At 38.3% G+C, this 26,370-nt stretch overlaps 2 protein-coding genes across 2 annotated transcripts; both read right to left on the bottom strand.

Annotated features, from left to right (window-relative positions):
• Positions 1-4,635: 4,635 nt before the first annotated feature.
• LOC102837414 (olfactory receptor 2M2-like) lies at positions 4,636-5,562 on the bottom strand. Its single transcript, XM_006874475.1, has one exon. The coding sequence runs from the start codon at positions 5,560-5,562 to the stop codon at positions 4,636-4,638; it is 927 nt and encodes a 308-aa protein (XP_006874537.1).
• Positions 5,563-23,114: 17,552 nt separating this feature from the next.
• Positions 23,115-24,053, bottom strand: LOC102827234 (olfactory receptor 2M2-like). Its single transcript, XM_006874456.1, has one exon. The coding sequence runs from the start codon at positions 24,051-24,053 to the stop codon at positions 23,115-23,117; it is 939 nt and encodes a 312-aa protein (XP_006874518.1).
• Between the last annotated feature and the right edge of the window lie 2,317 nt (positions 24,054-26,370).

Genomic DNA, 26,370 nt, shown 5'->3' with positions numbered 1-26,370 from the left:
TGGAATGAGACATGTCATTGCTGACATCAGATGGATCTTGGCTGAAAGCAGAGAATACCAAAAAGTTGTTTATCTGTGCTTTATTGAGTACTCAAAGGCTTTCAATTGTGTAGATCATGACAAACTATGGACAATATTGTGGATAATGAGTATTCCAGAGCATTTAATTGTACTCATGAGGAACCTGTACATAGACCAAGAATCAGTCATTCAAACAGAACAAGGGAAAACAAATGAATTAGAATTAGGTAAGGTGTGTGACAGGGTTATATTCTTTCACCAAACTTATTCAATCTATTTGCTTAGATAATAATCCAAGAAGCTGGGTCATATGAAGAAGGGCGTGACATCAGGATTGGAGAAGACTCTAGCAACCTGCAATATGCAGATGATGCAACTTTGCTTGATGAAAGTGAAGAGGACTTAAAATATTTATGAAGATCAAAGATCAAACCTTTTGGTATTTGTTGTAACTCACTGTAAAGAAAACAAAACCCCTCACTACTGGACCAATAATTAATATCAAGACAAAAGGAGAAAAGATTTAAATTGTCAATGCCTCCATTTTTCTTGGATAATCCACCAACACCCATGGAAACAACAGTCAAATAATCAAATGATGTATTGAATTAGGCAAATCTGCTGCACAAGACTTCTTTAAATTTTTCACAAGCAAAGATAACAGTTTAAAGACTAATGTGTGCCTGACCTAAGACATGCATTTTCAATAGCTACATATGCACGTGAATGTTGAACAATGAATAAGGGAAATGGTAGAAGAATTGATGCATTTCAGTTGTGGTGTTTGAGGAAAATATTTAAATAACCATAGAGTGCCAGAAGAACAAACAAATATGTGTTGGAAGTACAGTCAGAATATTTTCTAAAAGCCAGACTTCCTCTCTCATTGTTTTTGTTGATATCAGGTGCCATCAAAATGGTACTGACTCATAGATACACTGGGCAAAAACATTCATAGAGACACTCTGCAGAACTAAACACTGCCTACTCCTGGACCAACCTCACACTCATTGCTACACTTGAGTCCATTGCTGCTGCCATTGTGTCAATCCATCTTAATGGGGGGAGGGGGGGAGCGGTGTCTTCCTTTTCATCTCTGACACTCTACTTTAAAAAACATGATATCCTTCTTTAGGCCCTCTCTCATACTTTGGACATATTATTAGTAGGGACCAATCCATAGAGAAGAACATCATTTTTGGTAAATTGGAGGGTCATTGTAGAAGAGGAAAATCTCAACGATATGGATTGGCACAGTGACAGTAGCAATGGGTGTGCACGTAGCAAGGATTGTGAGATTGGAGCAGGACTGTGCAGTGTTTTGTTCTGTTGTACATGTGGTCTCAATGTTGTTGTTGCTGTTAGGTGCCATCAAGTAGGTACCAACCCATAGCAACCCTATGCACAGCAGAACGAAACACTGCCCGATCCCAGGCCAACCTCACTATTATTGCCATGCTTTGACTCCATTGATGCTGCCACTTGGCCAATCCATCTTGTTGAGGGTCTTCCTTTTATGAGTCAGTAAAAATTCGATGGCACCTAACAACAATAACAAGCTTTGAGAAAATAGATTTCTGATTTTTACATCCACTTGTTGTGTTTCTGTTACAGCAGCAATAGATCCCAAAGATGTAAAACTATCATATTGTTTTGTAACTACATATAAGAGGATTCCTGGTATGGTGCTATAGAATAAGAACTGTATTGTTGACTAAGTGGTCAGCACTCCAAATTTACCAGCTGTTCCTCGAAAACCCTACACAGGGTCGCTCTGAGTCTGAACTGACTTAATGACACTTAAGTACAACAACAAGAGGCTTCAGTCTGGGAGAAACAATTCAGTACAAAATATAGAGATTGGTTCTACTCTGGTTATGAAGCATACAAATTCACACAAGCAAGATGCGATGAAGAGATCTAGACTCTTTATTTCATACTTATCCATAGTTTTCAATTTATTGTTCTAATTATTTAATTTTTATGAATACACACATTAATAATTAATTTAAATTTCATTTATGACTATTAATTTATATGAATCACATCAATATATTTTAATTGCCTTAAAGTTTTTTTCTAATTATGACCTGTTTTCAGCATTCCTAGTAATTTTTTTTATTAGATAGAAGAAGATATTATGAATAAAAACTTAAACTCAATTATGTTATCTTCCTCAAGAAGAAAAAAAAGAATGAAGATAAATGCTATGATTTATTCTAGTGGGCATATAGCATATAACTATACCAACTTGACCTTGTCATGACTTTGTATTTAGTTTTTACTAAAAATTTTGTTTCACTGGGTAGTTCAAATGGTTAATCATTCTTATGCTTCAGCCCATTGTTGCAGTCACTGTATCCATCCATCTTCTTCATCTTCATCATTTACCCACCACTTTCTCAAGCAAGATGTCCTTCTCTAATGACTGAGCTCTACTGATGAAATATTCAAAGTATGTGAGATGAATTCTTGCCACCCTTATTGCTAAGGGACATTCCAGCTGTACTTCTTCAAACACAGATTTGTTCTTTCTTCTGGTTGTTGTTGTTAAGTGCTGTTGAGTCGATTCCGACACACAGCAACCCTGTATAGGGTTTCCGAGGAGCAGCTGGTAAGCTTGAATCGCCTATCTTGCAGTTTAAATGGCTTTGCAGTCTGGCACAGTAACACAAGTCTATGGTATATTTCATATTCTCTGCAAACACAATGCTTCAAAGGCAACTGTTCTGTCTTTCTTGTTCGGTGCCTAGCTTTCAAATACATATGAAGCAACTGAAAATACCAAGCCTTGGATCAGGCTTATCTTTGTATTCAAATTAAGATCTTTGCTTTTTCATACTTTAAATAGATCTTTTGCAGCAATTTTGTCCAATATAATATGTCATTTGATTTCTTGACTGATGTTTATTTGCAAACTGATGGTGGATCTAACTAAAAGGAAACCCTTGAAATTGACAATTTCAATCTTTTCCCCACTTAAAATGATGTTGTTTATTGGTCCAGTTGTTACATTTGGGTATAATTCATACTGAAGGCCTTGATCTTCATCAGTAAGTGCTTCAATTCCCCTTTGCATACTGTTGTATCATCTGCATACTGGAGGCTGTTAAGGAAACCTCCTCCAACCCTGATGCCATGTTCTTCTTCATATAGTCTAGCTTCTCTGATTACTTGCTTAGCATACAGATTGAGTAAGTATGGTGAAAGGTGACTCACATCTTTCCTGATGAAAACCCTGTGTTCATAGAATAAGCATTCGACTGCAAGGTCAGTTTGAACCTCAAGCTTTGTGGTTCAAACTTACCAGTCACTTCTCAGAAACCCTACACAGGTTTGTTAGGAGTCAGAACTGACTCAATGGCACTTAACAACAACAACAAATCCCTTTGCTCTGTTCTAATTACTGCCTCTTGTTCTGTATACTGGTTCTACCTGAGCATAAGTAAGTGTTTTGAATTCCTAATCTTGGCATGTAATCCACAATCTGTTATGATCTCTGGAATTACTCTTTCAAATGAATGACCTGCAATCGTGCTTGTGTTAAGCTCTGATTTGGTGGACAACTCATACAAAGGCACCTGGCAAGTAAATGAACACCAGTACTTGACCAGAAGTTCTCATACACATTTTCAAATGTTTCAATTTGACTTTCCCAATTGTATCCAATCTACTTTGGGACATGACATGGTGATTACCACATATCTTTATGGTCAGAGTCATAAAGTAATTTCAAGCAGTGACTTGAAATTTTCCAATCCTTGTTGTTGTTGTTGTTGTTGTTGTTGTTATGTGCTGTGGAGTCGGTTCCGACTCATAGCGACCCTGTACAGGGTTTCTGAGGAGCAAATGGAGAGTTTGAACCACCAACCTTGAGATTCAAACCAACCTTGTGGTCCAGTGTTTATTCTACAGTGCCACACCAGGACTCCTATGTAGGAATATATATAGATAAAAATTGTTAACTTTATCAGTATCTACAAAGAAGTCATGAAATTTATGGGTGGGTATAGGGAGCTCTGGTAGTGTAGTGGTTACGAATTGGGTTGCGAACTGCAAGGTCCATGGGAGAAAGTTGAGGCATTCTGCTCCCGTAAAGATTTATAGCCTCAGAAACCCTGTACAGGATCGCTATGAGTCGGAACCGACTCCACGACACACAGCCACCATGCCACCACCATTGTTACCACAAGGAGCTCTGGTAGCATAGTGCTTATGAGTTGGGTTGCTAACATCAATGTCAGCAGTTTGAAATTACCAGCAGTTCCGTGGAAGAAAGATGAGGCTTCTGCTCCTGTAAAGATTTACAACATCAGAAACCCTATACAGGGTCGTTATGAATCGGAACTAACTCCATGCACACCACCATCACCATCATCACCATTGTTACCACAATCATTAAATATTCAGAAACTCTAAATATATACATTCTACATATAATTGGAGTCCTAGTGTGACAATGTGAGTTAATGCACTGGATTTCAAAGTTGGTTTGAACCTCAAGATTGGCAGTTCAAGCTCACCAGCTGCTCCTCTGAAACTCATACAGGATTGCTACAAGTCGGAACTGACTCTACTGCACTTAACAACAACAACAAACATCGAACTTTATAATCAAGATTTGCCCAAAACTTTCCTCAGAGCCTCTCCCACCTCCTTGTTCCTTAGACTGTATATGAGGGGATTCAACATGGGGGTGAGGATGGTATAGAATATAGAGAGACTCTCATCTTGCTCTGAGGTGTGCAAGGCACTGGGAATCATGTAGATGAACATGGTTGGACCAAAGTAGAGAAACACCACCATCATATGGGAAGAGCAAGTAGCGAGAGCTTTATTCCTTGCCTTGGTGGAATTTAGATGGAGAACACTGAGGAAGATAAAAATGTAGGAGGCCAGAATGAGGCCAAAGGGTGTGAGAAGGAACACAATTCCAATTATGAACACCACTTTCTCGTAAATTGATGTGTCTTCACATGACAGTTTAAGCACTGCCTGTAGCTCACAGAAGAAATGGTGGACTTCTCTTGAACCACATCTGGGAAAATGCATGGTATATGTGGTTTGGACTAGGGCATTAAATGCTCCCCCTGCCCAGGACACAATGGCCATCTGCAAGCAAACCTCAGAATTCATAATGGTCACATACCTCAAGGGATTACAAATAGCTACATATCGGTCATAAGACATCAGAGTGAGCAAGATACATTCACTGCCTCCAAGGGCAGAATGGAAATAGATCTGAATCCCACAGGCAATGTATGAAATATCTGATGTCCCTGAGAAAAAGTTGGTAAGCATCTTGGGAACAGTGGTGGAAATAAGTGAGATGTCCATGAGAGAGAGTTGACTGAGTAGGAAGTACATTGGGCTGTGGAGGTGGGAATCCAGTAAGAGGAGAAGGACCAGACCAGTGTTTCCTGTGACGGCAACAATGTAGACAAGGAGAATGATGCAGATCAGGAGACTAATGTGCCTTGTTCCCGGAAAGAGTCCAAGGAGGGTAAAACCTACCACATATGTCTCATTATCACTTCTCATGTTTTGTATACAACTTGAGGAACAAACAGAAAGAATATACCAATGAACTGTTGGGGAAAATATACCAGAGAAAAAAATTTTCATATATTGACTCTGTGTTAAAGTAATACTTGCAATTCAAATCCAAGTATGACCTGTTGTTGGAGATAAAACAGGTGGTAAATATAATTATAATTTATTTATATCATAGTAAAGCATATCAATGAAATGTGAATTAATGAATAAGCCTAACAACAGGTGAAACTCTACACCCACGGATATGGTGATGTAATCCAAATGTTGACACTCCAGGAATTTTGTCAGATAAGAAATCTGAATTTCATTGGGAGTAGCAATTTAGAGTATGCAATTGCATAGTGATGTTTTGCATATAGAGTATAACCACTTTGACCCTCATCATTCCAGTTTTACAATACTCCTTTTTTTTGTTGTTGATTTTTGATAACATCTAGGAAGCATTATGATTACTTTATTTATCTTCCCTACAGTAAAATGTAATATTTTTTTTTGAAGGAGACTAGTTCTCTGTATTTGGTATGGTTGTTCATAAATGCAGTTCCAGGTTAACGATTGACTATTGCTGTTAGGTGCTATCGAGTTGGTTCCAACAAATAGCAACCCTATGCACAAAAGACCAAAACAATGCCTGGACCTATGCTATCTTCATAATGTTACATTTGAGCCCATTTCTGCTGCCACTGTGCTAATCAATCTTGTTGAGTGTCTTCCACTTTTTATCTGAGCCCTCCTCCACTTCACAAAGTATGGTGTACTTCTCTAGGGGCAATATGTCCAAAGTACTAGAGATGAAGTCTTGCTATCCTGGTTTCTAAGGAACATTCTGTCATTACTTCTTCCAATATATATTTGCTTCTTAAACTGGAAATCCACAGTGCTTTTAATATTCTTCTCCAACACCATATTGAAATGAATCAATTCTTCTAAAGCCTTCCTTACTCATTGTTCAACTTTCACATGCATGTGGGACTATTGAAAATACCATGGCTTGGGTCAGGCACAACTTAGTTCTCAAACTAGTATCTTTGATCTTGAAAACTTTGAGTTCTCTAATGCAATTCATAGATATATTTTTTGACTGCTGCTGCCATGAGTGTTAATAGTGGATCAAAGCAAAAATGAGATCTTTGACAACTTCAATCTTACCTCCATTTATCATAATGTTATTGGTCCATTTATAAGGATTTTTCTTTTCTTTTCATTAAGGTGCAATCCATACTGAAGACTGTGGTTTGATCTTCATCAGTAAGTATTTTAAGTCCTCTTCAGCAAGCAAGGTTGTATCATCTGCATATCACAGGTTGTTAATGAGTCTTCCTCCAACGCTAATGCCATGTTCTTCTTCATATAATTCAGCTTATCAGATTATTTGCTCATCATTTCTGATTTTAAGCCATTCAATGTCACCTGCTCTGTTTGAACAGCTGCTTCTTGGTCTATACACAGGTTCCTCATAAGCACAATTAAGAGTTGTGGGATATCCATTCTTCACAATGTTGTCCATAATTTGTCATGAGCCACAGCTGAAACCTTTGCATAGTTAATAAAGCATAGCTAAACATCTTTCTGGTTTTCTCTGCATTCAGTCAAGATCCATCAGATGGCAGCAATGTTATTACTCATTACATGTACCCCATTTAAATCCAGCTTGACTATCTGACAGTTCACTGTCAATGTGTTGTTCTAGGCATTTAAAATTTTTCTTTAGCAACATTTTACTTGCATGTAATATTAATGATATTGTTCAATGATTTTTGCATTTTGTGGCATCACCTCTCTTTGGATTGGATATAGATATGTATCTCTTCTAATTAGTTGGCCAGGTAGCTGCCTTTCAAATTTCTTAGCTTTGATGAGTGAGTGCCTACAATGCTGCATCAGTGTGAAAGATTTTCATTTGTATTCCATCAATTCCTGGAATCTTGTTCTTTATCAATGCCTTTAGTGCACCTTGGACTTCTTGCTGCAGTACCACTGATTCTTGATCATATCCTACCATCTGAAATGGATGAACATTGATCACTTCTTTTTGATAAAATTGGTCTGTGCATTCCTTCCATCTTCTTTTGATGCTTTTTGCATCTTTCAATATTTTGCCTATAGAATACTTCAGTATTGCTAGCTTGAGGCCAGGATGATTTCTTCAGTTCTTTCAATTTGAGAACTGCTGAACATGTTTTTCACTTTTCAGTTTTCTAACTCCAGGTTTTTGCACATCTCATCATAATACTTGAATTTTTCTTCTTGATCTGCTCTTTGGGATTTTCTGTTTAGCTCTATTGCTTCCTCATTTCTTCCATTAAATTCAGCATTTCTATGCTGGAGAACAAGTTTCAGAGTCTCTTCTGACATCCATTTTGGTCTTTTCTTTCTTTTCTGTGAAAATGACCTTTTGTTTTCTTCCTGTATGATGTTCTTGAAGTTGTCTCACAATTCTTCTGATCTTTGGTCATCAGTGACCAATGTATCAAATCTGTTATTGGTATGATCTCTAAATTCATGTGGAACACATTCAAGGTCATATTTTGGCTGTAGTGGACATGCTTTAATTTTCTTCAAGTTTTGCATGAACTTGCATATAAGCTGTTTTTGGTCTTTTCCATAGTCTGCTCCTGATCCTTATTTGGCTGATGATATTTCCCTAAAATGTACTTCATTAGGTTTCTGTGTATTCCATGTGTATAATTACTTTTTACGTTGCTTAATAAAGGTATTTGCAATGAATAGTTTATTGGCCTTGCAAAATTCTATCATGTGATCTCAAGCATCATGTCTATTACTAAGCCCAACTATGGATGCTTTCTGTTTGTTTCTAACCTTAGTATCCCAATCACCAATATTTATCAATACATCTTGATCACATGTCTGATAAATTTCACATTGAGGAAGTTGTTAAATTTCATCAATTTCACCATCACTGACTTGAATGGTTGTTGGCTGAGTTTGAGTAATAATCATATTACCTGATCTTCCTTGTAGGTGTGTAGATATTATTCTATTACAAAACACATTGTACTTCAAGATAGATTTTTAAGTGTTCTTTTTGATGATGATTACAACACCATTCTTGTTTGATTTGTAATTCCTGGCATAGTAGTCCATATGCTGACTGATTCAAAATGGCCAATACCAGTCTATTTCAGTTCTCTAATTCCTAGGAACAAGGAATATCATTGTTGACATTAGATGGATCTTGGCTGAAAGCAGAGAATACCCAAAACATGTCTACCTATATTTTATTGAGTATGTAAAGTCTTTTGACTGTATGGATTATCATAGGTTACGGATAACATTACAAATAATGGGCTTTCCATAACACTAAATTATGCTCCTGATGAACCTGTTCATAGAACAAGAGGCAGTCATTTGAAAAGTACAAGGGGACAGTGAATATTTTTAAATCAGGTAAGGTGTGTTCTAAGGCTCTATTCTTTCATTGTACTTATTCAATCTGTATGCTGCGAAAACAATTTGAAAAGCTGGAGTATATGAAGAAGAACACTGCATTAGTATTAGAGGAAGATTCATTAGTGACCTGTGATATGCAGATGATACAACCTAGCTTGCTGAAAGAGAAGAGGACTTAAAGTACCTACTAATTAAGATCAAAGGAGCTCTGGTAGCGTAAGTGGTTACCAATCGGGCTGCGAACCTCAAGGACAGCAGTTCGAAACTACCAGCTGTTCCATGGGAAAAAGATGAGACTTTCTGCTCCCGTAAAGATTTATAGCCTCGGAAACCCTGTACAGGGTCGCTATGAGTTGGAACCAACTCCATGGCACATAACAACAACAATAACAATTAAGATCAAAGACCACAGCCTTCAGTATGGATTGCACCTCAATGTAAAGAAAACAAACATCCTCACAACTCAACCAGTAACATGATAAAGGAAGGTAAGAATGAAGTTGTCAAAGATTTCATTTTGTCTGAATCCACAATCAACACTCATGGAAGCAACAGTGAAGAAATCAAATGATGTATTGCATTAAGCAAATCTACTTTGCAAGACCTCTTTAAATTATTCAAGAGCAAATATGTCAGTTTGAGGACTAAGGTGTGCCTGAACCAAGCTATGGTGTTTCCAATAGCCTCAAATGCATGTGAAATTTGAACAATGAATAAGGAAGACCATAGAAGAATTAATGGATAAGAATCACTGCATTGGAGAAGAATATTAAAAGTATCACGGACTATCAGAAGAGCAAATAAATCTGTGTTGGAAGAAGACAGCCAGAATGTGCTTTAAAAGCCAGTATGGCAAGACATCGTCTCTCACACTTCTGCCATATTATCAGGAGTGGTCAATCTTTGGAGTACAACAGCATGTTTGGTCAAGTGGAGGATCAGCAAAAAGGAGGTAGACCTCCAATGAGTTACATTGGTACAGGTACAGCACCTGGACTCATGTATAACAGTTGCGAGAATTGTATAGTACCAAATAGTGTTTTGCTTTGCATATGGTCACTATGAGTCAGAGCCAACTAGATGGCATCAAACAATAACAATGGGTTGAGGTGGTGCTGTTAGATAAATACCTAACTTCAAACTTCAAGGTCAGTAGTTTGAGCCCATTAGCACCTTACTGGGAGAAATATGAGACATTTTCTCCTGCAAAGATTTGCAGCCTCAGAAACTAATATGCAGTGTTGCTATGAGTCAGAACCAAATCCACAGCACATAACCACCATCACCACCACCAAGAAACTCTGGTAGCATAATAGTTATGAGTCGGGTTGCTAAACTCAAGGCCAACAGCTTGAAACTATCAGCTGTTACTCTGGAGAAAGATGAGACTTTCTGCTCCTGTAAAGGTTTGTTGTTAAGTTGTTAAGTGCCTTCGAGTTGGTTCCGACCCATAGCGACCCTGTACAGGGTTTCCGAGGGTGTAAATCTTTACGGGAGTAGAAAGCCTCAGGAAATCCTATGCAGGGTTGCTCTCAGTCAGAACTGACTCCACGGCACACCGCCACCACCACCACCAAAGTATACATATCCCTAAGGAGCCCTACTAGTGCTGTGGATTACATGTTGGGCTGCTAACCACAAGGTCAGTAGTTCTAATCTTCCTCTCGCTCCAAGGAAGTAAGATAAGGTTTTCTGCTTTAGTAAAGACTTATAGCAACCCTATACAGGGTTACCATGAATTGGAACCTACTCTACAGCTCACAACCACCACCACAATACATATAAGTATACATGGTGGTGGTGGTTGTGTGTCGATGAGTACTAGGTACTGGGGTTGCTATGAGTTAGAAACTGATAAAATCTCCCCACTGTTTTTATTACCTTTGCACCACTGTGGAATTAGTAAGTTCTGTCAGAATCAGAACTCTTTGTCTGCTATAAAGTGCTAGACTTTAACCAGGTATCTCTCCAGACTCTCCTAATTATCTTCCTTACTTGTTATATAGTGAGTGAGCCTCTGTGACGTTCAAAGAACTATGCTAGTTGACATGAGATACGAAGCTTAGGATGACAGGATCTTTTCAAGACAACTTTAATTCCACGGAAGAAATAATAAAAATGCACAAATCATTCTGACACAGAACAGTAACTAACCAATAGTAGATCTTTTTCCCTAGTTATATATATCCATGTCTTTCATCTAAATCTACATACATATCTGTACAACAACTTCTGAGCTGATGAACTAACAGGAGCAAATTCATATGGTATTTTATGATGGTTCTCAGTCCTTGTGACATGACAGGCAAAGAAAGGGGCATCAAATCCAAGTCTATGTGTTGCAAGAACACCAACCTGTCTTTCATTTCAAAAGTGAATTAGTGGCATAAAGGGAGTTGCAGGACCAAAAATACAGTATTGTAAGGTTTTTGGATTTTGCTTACTCCAGAATGAGGAGTTAGTTGAGTCAAGAAATGGGCAATTTGCCATTTTCATAAAACTAATCTACAGCCTACTTAATTAATTCCTTCTACCTGCCCTTTTGGTAGCGTAGTTGTTACGAATCAGGCTGCAAACCGCAAGGTCAGCAGTTCGAAACTACCAGCTGTTCCGCAGGAGAAAGATGAGGCTTTCTGCTCCTGTAAAGATTTACAGCCTCGGAAACCCTGTGCAGGGCAGCTATGAGTTGGAACCGACTCCGCGGCACACAACAACAACAACCTGCCCTTTTAAGGATCTCTGGTAGCGTAGTGCTTACGAATCAGGCTGCTAACCTCAAGGTCGGCAGTTCAAAACTACCAGCCATTCCATGGGAGAAAGATGAGGCTTTCTGCTCCCATAAAGATTTATAGCCTCAGAAACCCTGTTACAGGGTCACTATGAGTTGGAACCGACTCCACAGTACTTAACAACAACAACGTGTCCTTTACATTCCTAATGTGGCTCTTTAAGGTAAGCACTAGACTACTAACATCAAAGTTGGCAGTTCAAGCCCACCAGTTGTTCCTCAGAAACCCTATACAGGGTCCCTATCAGTCAGAATGGACTCAACAACCCTTAATAACAACAGTTGTCCTTTACCCAGTTTCTGACATGGATGTTCCTATTTTATCATGCAACTTCTCAAAAGTTCTGGTCTCTTACTGAGTCTCTGGGCATATCTACATGTTTTCCTGTGATAAGACCCTGCTTCTATTTTATAAAACATTCTCTTAGCAGCTGTAGTTACTCCTTGTTCACCCCAGTTTTTATCATGTGTTCCTGTGACTGGAAACTTCTTACTTTCCCCATGACAATGCACTAGGAACTTTTAAACTGACCAGCAAGACTTCAGTGTAGGCCCTACTTACATTCTTTTTCTACAATTCTAATTTATTGCATTTTCCCTAGATGCAATCCCCTATGTGACTCTGTGTTCAGTGGTGGTTTGAACTGTCAACCTTGTGGCTAGCAGTCTAGTGCTTATCCTACAGTACCAATCGGAACTCCTCTTGAGTACCAGTGAGTACTAAATTCAATGTTTTGGAGACCTTCCTACAAAAGTTCTTACTTTTCTATGCCACAGCAGATAGATTATATAAACACCCAAAGACCTCTTAAAGTCAAACTTTACAGTTTGTGGGGAGCCATTCAGGAATCTGTGAACATACTGAATGATTAAGATTAAGGCATCCTGCCCTGACTTATTTCATTAAGCCAGACAAACTACTCATATGCAGTTGTTTTGCTTCAGTACTACATAGACTTGAGTACCCAAAATCTTTGATATAGCATTTATCCTTATAGGGCATCATGAATCCAACACTAATAACTCACACTTTTTTTTTTTTTTTTTGTATTTGCATCATTACCTTTTAAAATGTGATTATAATCTGATAGTTTACGTCTGGTGTCTCTGAAAGAGATCTGCTTCATGGTCCAGGAATATGACTCTGTGTTCAGTCTTCTCACATTACATGCTGCACTGAATCCCATTTTATACATCATGAGTGATGAAATGACAGTGTACTAGGCCACATAGGATAAATGAATGAAGAATCCAGGTCATGTGTAATCAAAGGCCAGGATACCCCAGAGGAGTATCCACAGGGACTTCCATCCCTGGCCTTCAATTATTTTGTGTTTATTTCATAAGGTTTAGGTTAGACTTCCCTAGTAATTTAAACTGGATAATTATCTGTTCCTTTTACTGATTCTTTTGAGAATATTGTTCTCCTCCTCGTGTTCATTAGAACATGTACTAAATATTGCTGTGACAGTAGATGATGTATTGTCCTTGGTGCATAGTAAAACTTTACCACAATATGCCATGGCCCTACCTCTAGAAGGCCATTTATTTAGACAAGTTGTTTATTAGTTTCTAGTCTCTTTTATTAGTTTTAAATTAATTTTAAAGGTGTCTTTAAAGAAGAACGTTTATCAGTCTTTACATTAACTGAACACTGCTTGTCTGTCAAGTTATCATTCTGTGGTGGTTTGCATGTAGTTGTGATGCTGTTAGCTATACCACCAATATTTTAAAAGCCAGCAGGGTCACCCATGGTGGACATATATCAGCAGAGATTCTAGACAAAGACAGATTAGGAAGAAGGAGAGGCAGACTACTTCTGAAAGCTTGTTGTTACTAGGTGTGGTCCAGTCGTCTCCGACTCATAGCGACTTTATGCACAACAAATGAAACACTGACCTGTTCTGTGCTAACCTCACCATCATTGCTACACTTGAGCCATTGCCGCTGTGACTGTGCCAATACACCTCATTGTGAGTCTTCTCTTTCGCTGTCCCTGCACTTTACCAAGCATGATGTCCTTCTCCAGGGACTGGTGCCTCCTGATAATGTGTCCAAAGTATGATAGACTAAGACTGGACATCCTGGCTTTTAAGGAGATTCTGGCTATACTTATTCAAACAGATTTCTTTGGTCTTTTGGTGGTCCATAGTACTCTTAACACTCTCCTCCAGCACCGTAATTCAAGTGAACCAATATTGATAATTGTCTTTATTCATTGTCCAACTTTCACATGCGTATGAGGTTAATGAAAATACCATAGGTTGGGTCAGGCACACCTTAGTCCTCAAACTGACATCTTTGATATTGAACCTCACTCATACGTGAAAGTTGGAAAATGAATAAAGAGGCCTATAGAAGAACTGAGACATTTAAGTATGGTGTTGGACAAAAATATTAAAAATACAGTGGAGTTCAAGAAGAACAAAGTAATCTGTGTTGGAAGAAGTACAGTCAGAATGTTGTACTTACATGCTTGGTAAGGCGGAGTGTCAGTGAAAAAGAGGGAGAGCCATAATGAGATGGACTGATACAATGGCTGCAGCAATGTGAGAATGGAGCAGGATCAAGGAGTGTTTAATTCTCCTGTGCATAGGTTCTCTATGGGTCTTAACAGTCATGAGTGCACCTGAAAACAACAAAAACAATGAGACTTTATATAACCTACTAATGACATCTTCATCTTCACATAGTCCTGACAAACACCTTTTCTGAGTTTATGCCATGAAGAATCCCTTGTCCTATATTATTGACTGTCTCTTGATTGATGTACAAATTCTGCATGAGTACATTAAATTTTCTGGATTTCCTGTTTTTTTTGTTTTGTTTTTTGCAATGTTATCCATAATTTGCTATAGTCCACACAGTGAAATGCTTTTGCATAGTCAATAAAGCAACAATAAACATCTATCTGGTAATCTCTGCTTTTAGTCAAGATCCATCTGATAACAGCAATGATATCCCTCATTCCATGTCCTTTTATGAATCCATCTTGAATTTTTGGCAGCTAACAGTTGATATGTTGCTTCAATAGTTTTTAAATTATCTTTAGAAAAATATTACTTGCATGTAATAGTAATTTTATTAATTGTTTATTTTCACATCCTATAGGGTTATCTTTCTTTGGATATGGACACACATATAAATCTCTTCCAGTTCGTTGGCCAGAGAGCTGTCTTCCAAATTTATTGGCACAGACTAGTGATTGCTTCTAGCCATGAAATTTATTGCCAGAAATGTGTTGAAACATTTCAATGGAAACATTCATAGCATTTCAAAATTTGCTGACTCAAGTTGTTGAAACTTTTTAATTCATATTCTGTCTATTCCTAGAGCCTAATTTTTTACTAATGTTTTCAGTGCATCTTTGACGTCTTCTTTCACCATAGGTTCTTGAAACAGTTGAGCATCAACTAGTACTTTTTGGTATGTGACTATATATTTCTTCCATCTGCTTTTGGATGTTTCCTGCACCGTTCAATAATTTCCCATGTTAGTTGTTGTTAGGTGTCATTGAGTGGTCCTATGTCTGACAGAACAAATCATTGTCTGGTCTGGCACCATCCTCAAAATTGTTGCTATGCTTAAGTCCACTGTTGCTTCCACTGTATCAATACATTTAATTCAAAGTCTTCTTTTATTTCTTTGATCCTATACTTTACCAAACTTGGTGTCCTTTACCACAGTTTAAATGAACCCATTTAATGAAATCATTGAAATGAAACTTTTGAATTAAATACTTTAAATGAAACACAAGGTGAACTAAAGTTCCTGGAAGTATTTATTGCCCAGATGCAAATATTATATAAGAGCCTCAAGATATTTTATCTCCATTTCCAATTCTCATAAATGCTTCTTTACAAGATCTCATTATAAGACTCCAAGTTAGTTCATATAATGGAAACTATCCCTGAGGATGACATCTTGATCCTCTCTCCCAATGAGTTAGGAGGGAGGAGTCCAGGCCAATGCTGCCTCAGGGTTGGCTCAATGAGAAATTAGCCCCCTAGGTGTTCCTTGCCTCCTTTAACACTATGTGGGTTGCAGGCATGGTTGGGTAATCAGTCACTATTGTACCGCAAGAGTCTTAGCCCCATTTCCTTTTGCCAGTCTGGTCCCAACGGATTGGAAATCATTCAGTGGTGATTCTACCTTCCCCTGTGCTGTCTGGAACTAGCCTCCCTCTTGAGCTTGTAAACCAGCCACTTATTGCCTTTATAGCCCTCCCCCATGCCCATTTTGGGTAGTCAATGTCTAAGTTGCCCATCTCTGTCAACCCTGTGTACCGAGCGGGTAGGAGTGATCCTCGCTGTAAAGATTTGTTCCCTTTATTGATCTACTACATCCATAAATATAGGTAAAGTTCATCAAATTGTAGCAGGTTACTCTTTCCCGCCTCCCCACCCCCCTTCTTTCTTATTCTAGTCATGTTCTGATCATCCAGCCATCGAAGCCAGGTCAAGTGGGTACTGTCTGCCAGTATGGGTGTTCTTGTGTATCTCTCCTCACTTCATATCAGCTGGATGCTTCACTTTCCACTCTAGTCCTCTGTGGCCATGTCACTGCCTCTGGGCCCAGGAGTCCCCAGGTCTAGCCATACTGCTCTCCCTTATCAGTAAACAATGTTGTTACCAGCCAGACCACATGCCTACTCATGTATTCCCCTTGAGTTTCAGTCTTGGAAGGGGGTTTGCTCTGAGGGGTCCCGACCACTTGCCTTGATGGCTCCTGGGTGAACAGTTTACTTGTTCTTGTAGTAATCAGTCAGACTGCCATTATTGTTTAGGATTTTTCCTGCCAGTCTTTCTTTCATAAAGTATCTTCTGTTCTTCTAGCCATTCTAGGCTGGTCTACTTGGCATTTCCAGTGGAAATTTCCTACCTCTGTCAGTTCTGGATGGGGTTCTGGATTCCACCTATGGTTTTATGCAATGTAAAGGTTCCACAGGAAACCTCTAGTCCCCTTTAAGGTATTCCAATCAGTTATAGGCTGAAGACAGACTTACAAGATTTCTGTAGTGATGATTCTGGCTATTCCTTTCTCCCTGTCTCAAATGTCTATTTTATAATGGTAGGCAAGGGAAACCCCTTCAAACCACGCCTCAATCCCTGCATCCCAGAGCCCTTTTGTTCTAAGGTTGTGCATACCTCATCATTTACCTCTGTCCCACTTACCCATGTGAACCTGCCTAACTATTCTCCCATCAGCCTTGTTCTTCCAATCCCCTCCCTCTTCTTGTGTATTGCCCCTTCCCTGACCTCCACCCCCACACCCAAGTTATCCTGTGTCTATTCCTTACCCTGTGCTCTATCTTCCCCTCCCTCCCTTCCCTCCTTTCAACCCATACATCCTGGTGATCAGCAAATATGTATATAGTTTTTTCCCCTTTTAGTGTGGGTCCTTTTTCTTACTCTTTTACAATAATGATCCTATGCAATATCTCTCCTTCTGTTACTGACTGATTTCACTCAGCATAATGTACTCAAGGTTCATCCATGTTATGCGGTGGCTTGCAGCTTCCTTGTTGTTCTTCAAGGTACCATAATGTTCCAATGTGTGTATGTACCCGTTTGTTTATCCATTCTTCTATTGATGGGCACTTAGGCTGTCTCCATAATTTTGCTATTGTAAATAATGCTTCTATGAACATTGGTGTGCATATATGTACTCATGTTTTGGCTTGTATTTCTTGGATAACTACCAAGTAAAGGAATTGCTGGATCATAATGTATTTTTATTTCCAAACTTCTGAGGAATCACCGTATTGCTTACCAGAGTGGTTGGAACATTTTGCAATCCCACCAACAATGTAGGAGGGTCCCAGTCTCTCTGCATCCTTGCCAGCATTTAATGTCCTCTACTTTTTTTTAATCTTTGCTGTTATTCCTGGTGTGATATGATATTTCATTGTTGTTTTGATTTGTATCTCTCTGATGGCTAGTGATCATGAACATTTCTTCATATGTTTGTTGGCTGCCCGGATCTCTTCCTTAGTGAAGTGTCTGTGCATACTTTTCAATTGGGTAGTTCGTCTTTTTCTTATAGAGGAGTTGTAGTTTCCTATATATTTTAGAAATGACTTCCTTGTCTGATGTGTCATTGCAAAAGATTTTTTCCCATTCTGTGGGTTCCCTTTTTACTCTTTTGGTGAAATCTTTTGATACACATAAGTTTTTAATTTTTAGTATGTCCCACTCATCTATTTTGTCTACTTTTGTTTGTGTAATTTTCAAAATGTTTGGTAGTCTGTGTGTTCCTCGTATTGTTGTAGTTGTTGTTAGGTGCCATTGAGTCGGTACCGACCCATAGGGACCTTATGAACAGCAAAATGAAACACTGCCCTATCCTGGGCAAACCTCACTATGATTATGTCGTCTTGCTCAATTGACCCTTTGATTATGAGATAGTGTCCTTCTTTATCTCTTGTGCTGGTTTTTGTCTTAAAGTTTACTTTATCAGAGATCAGAATTACCATTCCTGCTTGTTTATTGTTGTAGTTAGCTTTGTATATTTTTTCCATCCTTTAACTTTACGTCTGTTTTTGTCTTTGTGTGTAAGGTGTATCTTTTGCAGGCAGCATATTGAAGGGTCTTGTTTTCTTATCCAATCTGGCACTCTCTGTCTTTTCAATGGTGCATTCAATCCATTGACATTCAATGTAATTATTGACAGGTATGAATAAATTGCTGCCATTATATTATTTTTTTGGTAGTGCTGTTCATTCCTTTCTGCATGCCTTCTTGTGCTGAGTTTGTATTTTTTATGCTCTCTTGTCAGTTTCTTCTTAGCTTTCATGTTTGTTTGTTCTGCTTGGAAGTTCATTTTCATGTTAAGTTGTAAAGTATTAACTTTCTTTGGGGTTACTTTACAGTCTATTAACTTGTCTCTCCATTTAAGAGAATCGTAGCGTAGTGGTTACGAATCGGGCTGCGAACCTTAAGGTCAGTGGTTCGAAACTACCAGTCGCTCCGCGGGAGAAAGATGAGGCTTTCTACTCCCGTAAGGATTTATACCCTCGGAAACCCTGTACAGGGTTGCTATGGGTCGGCTCCGACTCGAAGGCACTTAACAACAACAACAACAACATTGTATCCTGTAATCTACCTGACATTCCTACCACCTGGATCTCTGTTCCTACATTTATCCCTTCTTTGACATTGATATTATTTTGATCTTTGGTTGACCTTCTAGCTCCTAGTTTTGTTCTGTTCTGAACTCTGCTATCTGTCAACTGAGTTTCAGGTGATGTTGCCACACCTGTCAATCTCTGGTTGTTGACTGTTCTTGTTGGTTTTAAGTTCACAGAATTCTCTTTAGGATGTTTTAAAGTGCTGGGTTGGTTTTGATAAAAATCTCTCAGATTCTGTTTATCCTGGAATGTTTTGATTGTACCATTGTATTTGATTGGCAGTTTTGCTGAATAGATGATTCTTTGTTGGCAATTTGTTTTTTTTCTTTTAGGGTTTTGTATATGTCTCTCCAATGCCTTCTTGCCTGCATGGTTTCTGCTGAGAAGTCAGAGCTTAATTTTATTTGCTTGCCTTTGTAAGTGACACTTCTCTTCTCCCTGGCCTCTTTTAGAATTCTCTCCTTGTCTTTGATTTTAGCTTGATTATTATAGGTCTTTGTGACTTTCTTTTGGGGTCTATCCTTCCTGGGATATGTTTGGCTTCTTAAATGTTTATCTTCTCATCTTTCAAGACATTAGAGAAATTTTCTTCCAGAAGCTCTTCAACTATCTCCTCTGTGGACTTCTCTGATTCTTTCTGTTCCAGAATGCCAATAATTCTTAAGTTGTTCCTCTTCATGTTATCCAGCATGAATCTTAGACTCTCTTCAGATTTTTTAATTCTTTTCTCTGCTTGCTCTTCTATCTTAGCAGTACTGAGAGATTTGTCTTCCAGCTCTCTAGTTCTGGCTTCTATATCTTTTATTCTTCTGCTTTCCCTTTTCAGTGTATTTTCCATTTCTGATATTTTATTATTAATCATCTGGACCTGTGTTTTGCAGGTTTTGAATTGCTCTTGTAGTACTTTCCTGACTTCTTCCTTGTTTTCCTCCACCCCTTTTCGGAGCATTTGAATTTGTTTCCGTATCATTCTTCTGAATTCCATCTTAGGCAAATCTAAAACCTGCTCTTCCTCTTCTGGGGAACCTTTGTCTGTCTCCAGCTCATTTACCTTAGTTACTCTTTTCTGTTTTTGGACCTGTTTTGAGATCATTTTCTTGTGTTTTGGTTTTCATTTACAGTAGTTTTGTGGGTTTTTTAATGCTTAAATAGATGTTTGTTGAGTTAGTAAGCTTACTGGGTGTCTTCTGGTGGTTATGATCATGAGATAGGCTTCCCCTTTTGCATATAATGCTTAGCAGCTGCTATTGACTCTTGTCTCAATGGTGGACTACTATGGGGCATGCTTGTAGTTTGCCTATCTGGCCACAATTGCTGTCTCTTCTTGGAGAAAAAGCTCCCACCTCCATGAAAAAGGACCAAAAGCCAAAGTAATATAAAAGCAGAGACAAAACCCACCACTTTGAAACAAAAATAAAACCATGGCTAACTGGCCAGTCACCTTGTGACACAGGCAGTGTATGTACCGTAGGAGCCTCCAGCAGTGAGTGGGGTTGTCTGCTTGCTCAGGCCCCTCTTCTAGGTACCACCATAGAGGTGCACAGATAGATATTGAGAAGTTAATGGGAGAAAGAATCTCTACTTTTTTTGTCTGTGAAAGTCAGTTAGGTATCTGTGTGTGCACAATATAATTCTTGTGATAGTTGCAACCTTTTCTGTTGGGGTTTAGATTGTTCATATGGTTTGTCTGTCAGGCCAGACCAGTTTTTTTTCTTGCTGGATAGGCTGGAGTAAAGGATCCTGCACAAGTTAACTTTAGGGCTGGGACCCACAGGCTGACATCATAAACAGTTGTCAAGCTCTTTCTCTCTGTGCCGCAAGAAAACTGTGGTGTCGGTGCTGGATTTTTTTGGGGGTGTGTGCACCCACCCACCTAAAGGCATCTGGGCTGGGCAAAGAAGGTTCGACAGGAAAGAGGAGGGAAAAATGTGTAGAATCCCCTGCACCTCCTTTTGCAAATGTCACTGCACCACTTTTAGCGCTGGTTCCCTGTCCCAGTCTGGATGTAGCCCCACCCTCTGAACTCTGCCTGGGTGGGGTGGCTGCAGAAGGAGTCTCATCTGGAGCGATTCCTAACTCAGAGTATTTTTCTTTATACTGTGATTTTTCCACTTGTGTGTGCAGAAAACTGACACCCTGGACTTTATGCTAAATCCAGAGCTCTGGTGGTGTTCCGTGAGTGCAGCTTCTCTGGGTTTACAATCCCTCCTCCTGGCTTTCTCTGCTGTCACCCAAACCAGAAACCCTCATACCTTATTGAATCCTGTATACTTTGTAGTCAAAACATTCGACCCACTCCAACAAGGAACCCTTGTAGCATAGTAGGTTATCCATAGGTCAGCATTAGGGATCTACCATCTGCTCAGCAGTAGAATGATTTGCTTCCATAAAGATTTACAGTCTAGGGAAACCTTATATAGGTTTGCTATGAGTCAGAACCATCTCAAGTACACACATCCACCACTACATATATATATCAGAACCTACTCGAGGGCACACAACAGCTTTATTCTCTATCTATCTATCTATCTATCTATCTATCTATCTAGTTATTAAGTATCGTTGAGTCAGTTCTGACCCATAGTAACCCTGTATAGGGTTTCTGAGGAGCAGTTGGTGAGCTTGAATGGCTGACCTTGCAGTTCAAACGACTTTGCAGTCCAGCGTATTAACCCACAGCATGTGTGTTGCTTATCATACACACACACACACACACACACACACATACACACATACACACATACATGGTGTGGCACAGTAAGATAAACAAGGTAAGCAGTTCAAACTCAACAGCCGCTCTTCGGAAACCCTATACAGAGTCATTATTAGTTGAATCCAACTAGATGGCACTTAACAACAACAACAAGTATATGATTCACTGAACCACAAGATCAGTTTCAGCTGCAAGGTTGGTGTTTCAAATCCACAAGCTGCTCCTTGGAAACCGTATACAGGGTGGCTATGAGTCGCAATCAACTAAACAACACTTAACAACCATATATATATATATATATATACACACACATACATACATACATACATATTAGAGAGTGGGCTCTGGAGCGGCACTGTAGGCTAAGTACTGGACTGCTAACAACATTAGTGGTTAAAACCCAACACCAAACCCTCCTTTGGAGAATGGGAATCAACTCCATGGTACTTAATGACAATACGTTTTCTGAGGAGCAGCTGGTGGGTTTGAACCATTGACTTTGTGGCTGGAAGTTCAGTGCTTATCCTATATCACCACACACATATGTATGCAAGTTGTTATATGCCATTGAGTCGGTTCTGACTCACAGTGACCCTGTACAGTGTTTCTGAGGCTTTAAATCTTCTTGGGAACAGTAATTCTCATCTTGCCCACAGAGTGGCTGGTGGCCCAGTGCTTATGATATGTAGCCACCTTGCTCCTGATAGATAGATAGATATATAGATAGAACTATATGACAGAAATAGATAGATAAATGAGCACCTTACTTCTAACTGAAAACTGGCAGTTGAAACATACCAGCTTTCCTTGTTAACCCTATACAGGGTCGCTATAGGTCAGAATCAACTCAATGGCACTTAACAACAACAACTATATATATATATGTGAGTGCATATGTGTAGCACATAAAAAATGCATTCAATACTAAGTCAAATCAATTTGAGTTGTATTCTAGAAATTTTTATCTTCAGTAGGACAGATATATAAAAAGAACCTCTGTCTTTAGGTTCTGTTTCATATTATCCTGAAATTGTTTTATATTATATTTAAGTGAAACTAGAATCAATGTTTATTTCAAAGTTTAATGTAGTCAATATCCAGATCTACTGTTGATACATTAACTGGGTTACACAAAGATCTACTAGAAATAGAATCAGAGAATATACAACATGCATATAACATATAGGAAAATATTAATGAAGGTTATAGTTTTGCCTAACCCAGCTGCCTGTCAATCTAAAAATATTGCAATCAAGATTAATTTGTAATTTTGATCATTTGCATATTTTCTTTTTAAAATAATAATTTAACAAGTCTTTATTTTCACAAAGGGGATAAACATTTAGCAATTGAATATATTTGCTAGGTATGAACCAAGCCCTAAATTCAAACATTAAGGTAATTATGATTATTGAGATAGTTTAAATATATTACTCTGCTGCTATTGAAAATTTATAACCTAACAATGTATACTGATATATAAGATGTACATTGTTCTATCTAATAATAAGGCCTTTGCACAAAACTTTCCTCAGAGCTTCTCCTACATCTTTGTTCCGTAGGCTGTATATGAGAGGGTTCAACATGGGAGTAAGAATGGTATAGAATACAGAGAGACCCTGGTCCTGCTCTGAGGTTTGTAAAGACCTGGGAATCATGTAGATGAACATAGTTGGACCAAAGTAGAGAAACACCACCATAAGATGGGAAGAGCAGGTAGTGAAAGCTTTATTTCTCCCCTTGGAAGAATTAATGTGGAGAACATTAAGAAAGATAAGAGCATAGGAGGTGAGGATGAGGACAAAGGGTATAAGAAGAAGTAAAATTCCCATTACTAAAACTATTTTCTCATAAGCTGAAGTGTCCTCACATGATAGCTTGAGTACTGCCTGTAGTTCACAAAAGAAATGTTGGACTACTCTTGAACCACATCGGGGATAATGCATGGCATATGTGGTATGGACTAGGGAATTAAATGCCCCTCCTGCCCAGGACACAATGGCCATCTGTAGGCAAACCTCAGAATTCATAATGGCCACATACCTCAAAGGGTTGCAAATAGCCACATATCGGTCATAGGCCATAAAGGTTAGTAGAATGCATTCACTGCCTCCTAAAGCTGCATAGAAATAGACCTGAGTTCTACAGGCAATGTATGAAATATCTGATGTTCCTGAGAAAAAGTTGGTTAGCATTTTGGGGACAGTGGTGGAGATGAGGGAGATGTCCATTAGGGAGAGTTGGCTGAGTAGGAAGTACATGGGACTGTGGAGTTGGGGATCCAGACAAATAAGGAGGACCAAGGTTGCATTTCCTGTGATGGCAACAAAGCAGAAAAGGAGAATGGTGCAGATGAGTAAGCCAATGTACCTCGTTCCTGGGAAAAGTCCAAGGAGGATAAAACCTACCATGGAGGTCTCATTTTCTCTCTTCATGTTTGTATACATCTAGACAGACAAAGAGGAGAAACACATCAATATGCCACAGGAAGAAATATTAGTAGTAAAAAAGTATTTCCATCCATAAACTCTGGGTTAAAATCAACTGTGACTACTCATCCCAAATCTTAGTTAGATGTGGGAGAGAAACAGACTTTAATTGACTTTAATCATTAAATATCATAATGAAATCTAATAAGATAAGCATTACAGGTTGATCTTCCTAAAGGGTTACTTTTTACATTCTTGAACATAGGTACAAAATTCAAAATATCCAAATATCTGGAACATTTGGCAGTCAGATATCTGAGAATATATTGGATGACTTTGAATTTCAATGTGTGTCTTTTCAATTGCACTATATAAACAGCCAACATATTATATGAATATGAAAATGTGCAAAAGTTTGCTAAACTTCTTAGTCAGATCTATGTTCTACAATTTAGAAAAAATTAGGCTTGTTTGTCACTCTGATTACCTCTGAAATTGATGGGTTGATTCTTACACATTATCTCCCCAAATATCTGAAGTGATGCTTGCATTAACCTCACAGTTAATGTTCATTTAAAAAGCAAAGTGGTTTTTATATAAAGTATAATTATTCTCTCACTCTCCATTCCAATAAAAATATATTCCCCTTCTGTGCAGAAGAGCATCAAGAAAAGGATGATTACTTGATTTCTCTTCTCTACTCTCGGGTTGATAATTAAATAAGTCTAATATTATAAAAGGTGGATCTACACTGTTCTCTTTAAAAAAATTCTCTTTCTATGACCTATTATAGGCTGACCAGAATAGCAGCTTAAGGTTATTGTTTGACCTGGGAGACTTATTGGGATGTCATAGTAGAACATAATGCTGACATGAAATAGGTACTAACACCACCCAGGTCTCATCTATGGTTACCAGAAAACTTCCATATCATTCTTTATATTATTGGGCTACTTTGTAATATTTGAAAAAAGGTAAGGTTCTCAGAAGTTTCAAACTGAGCTTTTATTTGCTTGCCAATTAGTCTTATATGAAAAAAAAAAATCAACTCTATTTTACAACACATCATGTTGCCTAGTAATTTAAAAGTGAATTGCCTCATATCTAAACAGCAAAGTTATTATACCTTGGTTCAGATGTAGCATCTATTTCAGGTTGGTCAGCATCACAGTGAAAAATAAGAAAGGAAAGTCCAAGTGTTCTCAGGAGAAATAGGTATGAGATCTGACATCTGAGCAAATACTAGGTACAAGATTATCTGACTTGAAAGCAATGTATTTCCCAACACAGCAGGATGCTTTTCAGTTTCGGTTCATATGATCCATAAAGAAGGAAAGTGATGGCTATGAATAGAAAAGGGTTCTGAGTCTAAAATGATATGCTAAGGTTAGACCTTACTCCATTAAACATGATAGAGAAGCATGTAGTGTAGAATCTTAAGTGGGAAATTAATCAAATTGTTGTTACAAAAGACCAAGCAGAAATATGTGAGAATATTGGATGATAAAGGTAAACTAATTGCTGCTCACCCCATTATTGTTATTAAACCTGACTTGCAAGCATATAAGAAAATATAAACTCTTTTAGCTTTCCTATTTTGTCATATTATTGGCTTACCTTATATGTGAAAAGGCTTAGAAATAACATTCATGTCATGTCCTCATTACATATTCTAGATGCCCTGGGATATGTTGCGATTCTTCAGTCAAAAAGAACATGATTTGTTTCTTCAGGTAAGTGATTCCAAAATTCTCATGTAATATGCTTCATTGTACCCTAAGTCTCATAATCAATGAGTGGATAAATTAACTTGGCTATTTAGTAGGAATGGTGAGTCATCCATGTGTAATCATGGGACTCCTGTGCACTCCCAAAGGCATTTCCTTGGAGACTCAATCTGGCTTTCAATAATCTTGAGTATATTTTTATCAGATTAAATGTTTGAAAAATCATTTTTAGTGGATAATTTCTGATTGACAACAGCATTCCCTGCCTCCTGCTTTGTATCAACATTTTCTTATAATTATGCTATGAATGCAGAGAGTTTACGATTCATGATAAATTTGAAATCTTCTGCCATTGCTCATGTACACAATATCAGGATTTAGCCTATGAAAGGTCCTCTTTAGAGGGCATAATGGTTGAAAGACTAAACTTATACCCGAAAGCAAGTTGAAAGCTGAAGAATATCTCTCCTTCAGGTACTAGAGGATCAATCTTTGATCCTCTATATAAAAAATGTATGAAGATCATTCATTGAAGATTAATGATTATGCATGTACTCTGTGCCAAATATCTAGGTAAATGGAATAGAAATGCACAT

The sequence above is a fragment of the Chrysochloris asiatica genome, unplaced genomic scaffold, assembly GCF_000296735.1.
Source record: "Chrysochloris asiatica unplaced genomic scaffold, ChrAsi1.0 scaffold00279, whole genome shotgun sequence".
Taxonomy (NCBI): domain Eukaryota; kingdom Metazoa; phylum Chordata; class Mammalia; order Afrosoricida; family Chrysochloridae; genus Chrysochloris; species Chrysochloris asiatica.
The sequence above is the reverse complement of the archived record's forward strand: the minus strand, read 5'-3'. Positions and strand labels throughout refer to the sequence as shown.

What these genes read in the sequence shown, in the direction of transcription:
- LOC102837414 (XM_006874475.1), bottom strand. Translation starts at nt 5,562, where the DNA reads ATGAGAAGTGATAATGAGACATATGTGGTAGGTTTTACCCTCCTTGGA.
- LOC102827234 (XM_006874456.1), bottom strand. Translation starts at nt 24,053, where the DNA reads ATGAAGAGAGAAAATGAGACCTCCATGGTAGGTTTTATCCTCCTTGGA.